Raw genomic sequence first — 10,908 nt, forward strand, 5'->3', positions numbered from 1 at the left:
ATGTTATGTTTTTTTGGAATAAACAATACCACTTTCTGTGGCCCCCTTTTTTGAGGACCTAAAACTAAACCATTTTGAAAAAAAATTAGTAGTTTAGAAACTAGATTCAAAGGACTACGACTTTTGTTTTTGTCATATCTTAAAATTTTGAGCGTAACTATCTTCAAATTCTTGTTGAAGTCCAAAATTTGTTGATTTCAGGAAAAAGGTGTCCATTTATACCCCCCTTTTGGCACCACAACTTTGTGCACTTACCCACTTATCAAGTTAAAAATGAACTTGGAAACTTAATATTACTTATAATTTTAGTTATTTTTTACTATTTCTTCTTAAATTATTTATTTCTTTAACATTCATACTTTCCAATTTTAAATTTATTTCTATTATATTTTAAAATCTTTCTATTTGATAAATTCAAAGAGTATTCAACCATAATTGAATGTTTAGATAGTACCTTTGTTAAAGATTTCTTCTTTCAATTATACCTAGAGCATAGATTTATGTTATGCTTTATGAATTTTTAAAAAAATAAAAAATTAGCAAGACTTGGAAAAAACTTTTTTTTGTTGTTGATAAAATTGCAAGCTACACAAGGGAGTGCATAAGAGTTATTATCTTCACATATATGTTGAAACTAAAAGAGTTTTTTTACATGGTTAAAATAGAAAGGCTTAAAAGGCTTAAAAATGTTCATCAATGATGACACTAATTATTTTTTAGTGTTATGTTCATTAACTATATGCTAAAAGAGATCAACTAGCCTTGAAGCATGAGTATGATGCAAACATGAAAACATCACATATAGTGAAAAGTAAAGGAGAAGTTGAAGTAGAAGTTCAATAGAAGCTTCAAATAATTGAATCTGATTTAATTTCCATTGATTACAAATTCATCTGCATTATTCTTGATACTCCTTAATCTTCTCTTTCCTATATGATGCTCACATAGATATTTCCCCACAAGAATGCTCTTTGAGCACCACCCCAAAAGACAATAGAGGAGAATATCTTCCCACTCTTCTTTAATCACTACAATCTATTACCATAGGCACATGGGAGAACATATGCCCTTGCAAAAAATATTCATTTCCCTAATCGCCAAAACTATTAGAAATCTCCTATATTTATCCTCTCATAATTTTGTAAGTGGCACGGTCATATGCAACAGTTGTGACCTTTGGAGCGTTGAAATTTTTGAGCCAAATGTAAGCTCCATAGAATCCTTGATTTCATATGTGAATTTCCCCCACGGTCTAGGACACACTCCTCTATAATGTCACTTAGACGAAACTGATAAACTATTTTTTTTCCTATTACTACACTTCAATGCCTAATACAAATGTTCAAGAAAATGATCTCTATTGGAGAGAGCAACGGATGAGAAAATGAAATCTTTGCCCAAAAAATGCAATGAAATATGTTGTAGAGCTGAATAATACTGTTCGATCTTTTTCAGAGGCATTGGTTATGAATAAACTTAATCTACTACTCCATCCACTCTCCTTCTCCACCCTCATTAAATAATATTAATGAAAATTCTTAGAGTGTGGGGGTTATTGTTTGCAGTAGGTGACTCTTTAATGTTTGTTGTTACATTTTGATTGCATGCATTATTATCGGTTACATTTGCAATGAATAGATTTTTTTTAAAAATTATAAAATATATGCTCTTGATTGAACATCAATTTTTTTTAAAAGAGGCAAAAGTTTACATTGATGAATGCTTCCATTGCAGAAGGCCTCTTGGCTTAACAAATGATTATTGTATATTTTAATTTACTACAAATAATTATTACATATTTTAATTTACTTTTCCTTTTTCTATTTTGAAAACATTTTAGTGCAAATATAGTTATCAAACAATTTTAAGTTTTGGAAAATTTCTATTATAGTTGAAAATTCTTGTATTTATTATTATTTTTGTTGAGTTTTATTTTAAATTCCTTATGTTAATTTAGAAACAAAAATTATTATTTTTCTAGTCATCCTAAAAAAAATTGTGTTTTCTATAAATAGCTTGAGAGGTAATGTTGTTTATGAGGATGAGATTAATATCCACCCAATTCTACCTTTGACCTTATATTCTAAGTGGATCATTTATGTGCAAGTGTAGATTTGGCATTGTATTGTATTTTTGTTTTATGTTATCTACTTGGGTGATCACTATGGAATGAGATTGGTCTTTATAGATTTCTTATTATGATGACAAATTTTCCTTCGATATAGGGGACCCTTGTGATAAAAGGCATTTTGTAGGCTTTGAAAGCAATGAAGCTAGTGAAGGAGTACATAGGTGGACTAGCAACCTGCATCGACAAAATAATTACTGTGCTTCTAGTCTAGTTTTTCTTTCCCAATTTTGATTTTGATGTGTTTGGTAGTTTCTTGACATCTCTATTTGGCTTTATAACTATTGCTTAAAATTCTTAAATGTCTATACTATAATTGATTCTTGGGACCATGATTGACAAATATCTGAATACTATTATCTTTGTTTAAAAAATGTAAGTAGTTGGTGAAATCTAAATTCTTTACTAGCACACATTTTTTTTAATATTAAGGACAGTTCAAAAACTGCAAAATGTTAAGAGTTCTTCAAAATTTTCAAAAAGTACATCTATTCTATCATCTATAGCAGTAACTAACATAAAATCAAATAGAACTTAGATTATATATATCTCGTAACTAACATAAATTCAAATAGAATTTAGAAATCTAATCCCAAGCTCCAATGATATTATTGGAGCACTATGCATCACAAGCTAGAACTAGTGGCTCAAGAAGTGGTGCTGCAACAATGGCTTCCCAGTTTGGAGCATCAAGAGGTTGGCTAGCATTGATCTCTTTGTTCTTCTCAACAACATTAATCTTTTCTTTGGCCACGAACTGTTTTAGAGCCTCTATCCCCTTTTTGTCCAACATTTCACTATAGGAATTGAAGTAGTGGGCTAACTAAATATGAACCTTGTATACTAACATTGCTCCCTCTTGAAGAAGAATCATGAATCAACTTTTTCGAATCATATATCTATTTTGTTCAACCTAAACGACATAGTTAAGTAAATTGGGTATAACTTTTGCATTTCTTATTGAAATTTTATTTTTTTATAAGATTTGAAAAGATGATTTTAAGACCCACAATATGGAAAATGTAATTGTATTAGATTATTAACCAAAAATTAATTATAATCATTTAAAGTTAATTCTGATTTTAAAACTTTAAATAAACATAAATTTTGCATATAATACCTTATCTTTTTTTTTTAATTCATTTTTCCTCCCCAAATTATTTAAATAGTTAAAAGTAGTGAATAATGAAACATTAAGGATTTATGTCCTAGCAAAACTAAGATTTTCCTATAAAATGTCATAATGTAGGTTCTCTTGTTCTCTTTGAAACTATATATACATCTTTTTCCAAGCCAATCTGACTAATTTTTTCATCTCATCTACATCTTTCCCAAGTTTTATCTATCTCCACATGTATCTCCCTCTTTCTATCCCTTTGTTTTTTTTGGGTTATACAATCTCTATCACTACTTATTTCTACATCTCTTTACTTACCACTCTTTATCTATTTATGTCCCTCCCTCTATTAATACCTATTTCTACTTATTTTATCAGCTCCTTTCTCACTTTTCTCTTTCTTCCCACATCTATATCTCTATCTCAATCTTCCTATAGATACATCTTCATGTCTATTGGTATCTAATTATCTCCAACTCTCTCAAATTCACTTCATCTCTCCCTCAACCATCCTAATCTCTCTACCACTTTCTATCCATATCCATCTCTACCTCCATTTTCCTATCTCTATCTTTGTCTATATCTATAGATATGTCTCTATATCTCTTTCTACCAATACATCTCTTCCTTGGTAAATGATTAATCTATCTCAATCCCTCTTTTTCATCACCCTCTCCATGTGTCTCTCTATTTCTCTACATAGATATCTCTCTATTTGCCACCTCTCTCTCTCTCTCTCTCTCTCTCTCTCTCTCTCTCTCTCTCTCCATCCTTCTTTATAACCCATTATGTATCTCTCTTTATCTCCCTCTTTCTTTCCCTCTTCTATATGTAACCCTCTATCTCTATAGATATCTCTTTATCACTCTATCAAGTGACATATATTATGATATCTATCATCTTTATATTTTTCCATACATGTATTATGACATATATGCCAAAGTTTCCATTAAGAAATTGTCATTTGGTTTAATATCCCAAAGGATCTTTGATGACTTTGAGTGGTTTCACATTCTAATACTTGAAAGGAAAGCTGCAGTGTCTTATCCACATCAAGGTTTTGCTAATTTCTTGTTTAAATGAGTTTAAAGTCGACATCTAATCTTTTGTATAGAGCCTTACCCTATCCATCATTAATGATATTTTGATTAAAATTGGCTCTTTACTTATGATTATTCACATTAAAATTAATTAGAAGTTTTTAAGGAGAGGCTTTTTTCCATCTCCAATCCCCAATGACTTAAGAGCACCATTTATGAACTCTTTCCCTAGCCATCCATTCCCTATCCATTTTGTAAAAAAAGGAAGCAACGCATTCAACTACCTTGTGGATACAACAATTCTTTTGAATTGATGACAATTGTCTTATTGGTATCATGTTTCTTTTATTGATTAAGGTCACTTCTATCTTCTTCATATTTGATCTAAGAGATCTATTTTTTCGTATAATTAGGTTTTTTCTTGCTACTCCCATGACTTGTTCCTATATTTCAAAGATCCTTTATGAGTGATCATATTCACTTTAATTTTTGTTCTTATAGCGTCGTGTATGCACGAATCACTATAGTAGAGACCTTCTTCCATGTATTCTAATTTTTAGATAATAAGTAGAGCTAAAACAATAAATCATAATAAATACAATGAAAATTAAAAATTATATAAAAATATATCAATATTATGTAATGATTAAGTTTAGTGTAGTTTTTTTATCAAGATTTATACCTCATCAAAATATTTTTTTAAATATTTACATAAGAATGAAGTCCCTATTAATGACATCATTGAAATCACCTAAAAAACAAAAAAAACAAAAATCAGAAATAAAAATTTAATTATCAATCATGCAAATTTTTATGCTAAAACATTTTAACTAAAATTTTCAATGATCACTTGTGCTTCCAATTTTATGATCCACTAATTGTTTTGGTCAACATTTAAACTATTATCATTTAAAATTCAATCATTAAAACTTTATCATAGAATAAATATTATACGAGGTGAACTATTTTACGAAAAGATCATAATTGCTTTTATTATATAAAAACATGGCTTCTTTAAATATATATTTCAGAAATCGTATAATTGAAATATTCTAGCTGAACTATTTTAAGAAAATATTATAATTGATTTTTTAATTTAACAAGCCAACAGTCCTTTAAATATATATTGAAGAAATCGTATAATCCATCATAATTCAATCGCCCCAAATAAGGCATTCCACCATTACACAACAATAATTTTTTTCTGTGAAAATTATACAAAATGAGTCAAGAAATTTCCAGACATCTCTTAATTAAAGAATGTTTTTGGTCCTAAAACATGGGTGGAGATTACACGAGGACAAATGCCCGTGGATAAATAAAGGAAAGAAGTGATACAGAGATTCGACAACCCCTGTCACTGAACAAATGAATGAATGAAAGCTTCGCAGGCAAAAAGCTGCGAATCTGGGAAACACCAGATAAATAATCACAAATCAACCGTCTGATTAGACAAGAAAAGCGGCGCCTCCGAGCAAAGCAGCTCCAACAATGGCACATTTGTGTAGGACAGTAGCAGAGACAGCAGAGGAAGTGGCGCCATCTGAAGCGGGGGCAGATGCAGGAGATTGGGAAGAAACAGAGGGTGACCCTGCAGGAGATGAATTTGTTGTGGGAGCAGAGGCAGAGGAGGAAGGGGCAGGGGATTCTGAAGATGGTGCAACTGCAGGGGAGGAGAGGGAGGACGCTGGAGATGCAGATGGAGGTGGTGTCGGTGTCTTTGCTGGGGTTGGAACCGGCGACCTTGAGGGTGATGCTGCCGGTGATTTTGCCGGAGCCTGCGCAACAGATTGCCCCATCATCATCCCCAGCACCAAAACAATGGCAAAGACTGCGCTGAATTTACCCATATCTTCTTCTTCTTCCTCTCTGGACTAAAAGAATCTGAAACTTATAAAGGACTTGTGCTTCTTTTGCCAAGAAATGGGACTTATGAAGAAACAGAGTGAAGCGGAGGAGTTAGATTGATGTTTGAGGGGTGTGAGGAGAGCGCTGGGCATAAATATACAAGTTTCGAGTGCGTTGGCTTTCATTTTAAGTGGGAATGGGAGGTACCAACTCTACCGTCCAACAGCTGGCCTGACAACCGCGTCAGCTTTCCATTGGAGCACGAATATACGTATGTGTCGCTGGCCTTTCTGTCTTTGACGACCTTACCAATTATTTGGTACTATTTCTAAATTTTACGCTACGCGTCGATATTTAGGCTGCGTTGCTTCCGACTGATTCGAGGGAGTCTGGTAACGATGTTATTGACAGGCGGAGTGATAACCATAATAAAATGTTGAGGTAGGGATGATTGAGGGTATGAAGAGAGGACTGGGTCTATATAATATGGTGACTGTTTCTTAATTTGTGGTGGGATGTAACAACAGCTGTTTTTAGGGGGGGCTACGTTTTCCGCAGTGATGGAATTTACGTTAACGCGAATGGTGGCTTTGACGGGAGCCTCGTTTGGACTTAATCGCCAACCGCGTTACGCTTTATTAATCCTTGGGAGATGATTTGACCCAAAACAAGTGCTCAGCACATGCCATGTCCACGATGAAATCAATGAAAGAACATGTGCAAATCCAACCTTCTTTTATTATTTTTTATTCATTCAAGTTCTTTTCAACCGTCATTATAACCAAAATATTATTGAAGAAATGTGCAATCCCATCTTCTTTATTTCTCAATGATTAGTAATTATTTGTAATCATGAATGATTAACAATTTAGTATATATCATTATTTAAATTTTTACTACTAGAAATTTGAGCTCGTCTAATCTTTTGGTGGCAAAGGAAGAGAATGATTCAAATTAGAGAATCTCGCAACCAATGAGATGTGATCAATGGCTAATGAAATTAAGCGGATGACTTAAACATCACACAGACATTACACATGACTTGATTCTTAGGCTAAAAGTACTAAATAGTCGAAGTTGACTTATTTTTCCAAGCATAATTTTTTCCTTAGTGTGTGATGTTTAAGGGTAGCCGAAATTAAGCATTGAGGGTCCTTTTGGTTGCTAGAATAGGAATAGGAAAATAGGAATAGGAAATGTGTTCTTTATTTGGTACCCCAAATCAGAATAGGGAACAGACATACATATTCCAATTTTGCCCCTAAAATGAGCATATGTCCATTCCAAAAAATAGTTGTTATTGGAATAAGCCATTCTTATTCCCGATTTGAATTTTTTATTTTTAAATTTTTATTTTTTTTATTTTAAAATTTTTTTTGTTAGCAGTTTTTTTATAACATTTTTAAAATTATATCTGTTTGTTTAAAAAAATGAAATAAATTATATTTCTCATTAACTTCAATTGATAAAATAAAAATGAAAATGAATTACCCTTTTTACCATTATTGAAAAAAAAACTAAAAAGCAATAAATTAAAAAAAAATTAAGCAAAATATTTTTAAAAATAGAAAACTTAACCTTATTCCTGTTCCATTTTTGTACAACCAAACAATGGATTAACATATTCCCAATCGAATTCCAAGTGAACCAAACAGGATTGGAGCTGCCCTTTTCTATTTCCATTCCATTTTCTATTCTAATTTTCAATTTCTATGCCAACAACCAAATGGGCCCTAAGGGTGTAGAAAGAAAGAAAGGTAAGGAAGAAGACAAACCACTCCGTGTTTTTAATGGTATGATATTATAAGTTATAGATTTTTGTCATATACTCAATTTGTGGAGTATCCTTACCAAGAAAATATTTTTTCTCTATTGATGGAATCAATTAAATTAAGATATTTTTATATACGCTAGATAAACTACAAATTTAGGTCTAATGGTAATCTATTGTTTCTCATGCTTCCTTGGTTCAATTGATCAACTCTTTAGCCTTTGATGTTTCATGCCATCTGTATCTTCGAGTTCAGTTGGTCTTCTCTACTTGGTCAGGTTCTATTTCAGTGGAGGTTCTTCAGATCAACAATTACTTTTGATAGAGTTTTGCAGCTTCTACATGCTTTAGTAGTGTTCTTCATGATCATCTTTTGTTCCTATCTTTTGGGACATTCCTAATTTGCTTCAACCCTTCATTAGTTTTTTTAGCATTATTTACTATCTCTTTTTGGAGTAGGGTTTTTTCCATATGGTTTTCTCTATTTCTCCTCTTTTTAGAGATTTGGTTGTACTTGGGTACCTCATCAGGCTTCGTTGTAAGGACCCAAATCTACTTTCTGTAGTAGTTTCTAGGTTTTTAGCTACTCCCTAAGTTTATCTTAAGGGGGCTGTTAGAGTAATTAGATATTTTCTAATAGAGTAATTAGATATTTTTAAATTAACTTTAGTCTACTTAAGCTAAATTTTAGGCATCTAATAATTAATTCTTTTATTAATTATTATGATGCAACCTAGGTTAGACCTTTTTTGAGTTTCGATCTCCTTCAATAAGGATTGATCTTTTGTAATTATCTATTATCTTTTTCGTTTCTAAGAATACAATTTGCATATTTTCAGAGCAAACCCTTGCCTCTTCTTGTATTTTTCTTCTCTATGACAGGTTTCTACATGCAGGTATTCTTCGGGCTTTGTGGATTTGTATTGCTCAAATCTTTCATATATATGTCAATGAAATATTTTCACCTTCATTACATATCATATGTGAAATAGTAACCAACATGAACCAAGTCATTTATACAATGAAAAAGTAATAAGCGTTGGACAACTTGGAAAGCAATAATATTATTAGTGTAGTTGATCCCAATAGCATTGATAATCTTTGTGAACCAACTAATGCCTTTGATGAAGAAGAAGAAGAAGATTTAGATAATCCATTAGATGATAGAAACTTAGCATAAAATTTTAATTGTTGAAAGTCTAAACAATGATACCTGAACTCGATATTATTTTAATAGTTTGGTGTTGATAATGGATATGATGCTAAGATTACAAGTTTATTGTGTTTTTGTTGTTTCTATGATATAATGTAGCATTCTAATCTTAATTCATTTTTCTAGGCCACACACACACACACACACACACACACACACACACACACCTGTTTTTGTACTAACGAACCCCCAAATCCCATTTCAAGATTTTTTCATACTAGTGAACTCAGTTCTTCTTTCACCTCAATTCTCTCTCACAGAGAAGAATGCATTACAAGGAATTTCACTTAGAACTTCTCCTCATGGAGAAGATATCATTTATAAAGGATTGCACCTCAAAATTCTCCCTCTAAACAATAATCCTAGTAAGTCAAGTCCAGTAATTACTCCCTTAAAGACTCTCTTCCCCCAAGAATTTGTGTCAGAACCACTTTGAATATGATATCAATCTTCCTCATGATGCACTCAAGAGTAAGCCCATCAAAATCATGCATTCACACACATGTATTTCTAGACTCCCTTTGAGTATTATTCTTCTAATCTCTTGCATTGCCTTCGAAGAAGTGTCATACTCCCTCTTAATGTAGAAGATTCATAATCTCAATCAACAAATAGATTTGCTTCAAGAGCCCCACCGCTTCTTTCAAGCTACTATCATAAGTTGAGTCTACACAATATTTGGTAGCATGTATAAGGTACCAACTTTCTTTTCATGTAAGAATATCCTCAAACATAATGGAAAAGATCAAGGTAAATAATTTTTATAGTATGTATAGAAACTACAAATAGTAGATAAATGGAATTTACTCAAAGCTAATGAATACTTATCTACACATCCTTCAGAAACTGTCTCCATATAAGCATTTGTGAAATAATGAAAATTGAACATTGGTTATTATTCCGCCCATAATGTAAAATTCTCATTCTTATATTGTTGAATGAATATAGAGATCTTCTTTCTGTTTAATAGATCTCATATTTTTAGCCTATTTGCATGAAGGGAGGACATAATAATGGTCCTTTCCTACTGAATTTGTATTATCGAGATACTTAAATATCTATTAAAGCATATATCTTATCTTCTCCCTTTGTCAGGAAAGCATTCCTTGATCACATGGTCTCAATTATAAATACCATGTTCTTTTTTCAAAATGTAACTATTTTGGTGTACATGATAAACATATATTTTCTTCAATAGTCTCTATTAGAATAGTTAATACATCCTATCCATACATTCACATTTTGCACCATATTTTCTAGCTCACATTTAACATCTCTGAATTTCATCAATTGAAAGTGTCTATAGTCATTTCATCAAGAATTTCACACATTCTATTATGCTTTAATGGGTGTCCCTTATCCAATAATTTGAAAGGTACAACATGCTTTATGATGATGACCATAAAAAAATACATGATCTCTCATGTCGAGCTTAAATTTCCATTATGAAGGTGGCACTGTTTATATCATGCTCTTTAGGTCATCAATTGCTATGAGTATTAGTCTCTTGTCTTATATTTCCCTTTTGTCTAGGGTCTTTTCCTCAGAGTTCATAACATGTAAATTACAAAAATTCGATGGTATGTATTACTTTTTTTGCCCAGGGTATGGATTAGTTATTATATTCAATAGTACACATGTACAATGAGTTGTTTATTGAATTATTGCTCTCCTAACTAGAACAATATTTTATCTTGTACACCCTATCCATTTTTGCATATAGGTACAAATTATTTTTTCCTTTTCTCTAAGCATATGGATCAAACCATTTGAACTGTGGAATGATAACAT

At 31.7% G+C, this 10,908-nt stretch overlaps 1 protein-coding gene across 1 annotated transcript; it reads right to left on the reverse strand.

Annotated features, from left to right (window-relative positions):
- Positions 1 to 5,468: 5,468 nt before the first annotated feature.
- LOC149532512 (uncharacterized) lies at positions 5,469 to 6,469 on the reverse strand. Its single transcript, XM_089804379.1, has one exon. It carries the CDS (start codon positions 6,133 to 6,135, stop codon positions 5,734 to 5,736), a length of 402 nt encoding a protein of 133 aa, XP_089660505.1. The 5' UTR covers positions 6,136 to 6,469; the 3' UTR covers positions 5,469 to 5,733.
- Between the last annotated feature and the right edge of the window lie 4,439 nt (positions 6,470 to 10,908).

This window comes from Cupressus sempervirens, chromosome 10 (genome assembly GCF_028749045.1).
Source record: "Cupressus sempervirens isolate cs-2001-9-10 chromosome 10, ASM2874904v1, whole genome shotgun sequence".
NCBI classification, from domain to species: Eukaryota; Viridiplantae; Streptophyta; class Pinopsida; order Cupressales; family Cupressaceae; genus Cupressus; species Cupressus sempervirens.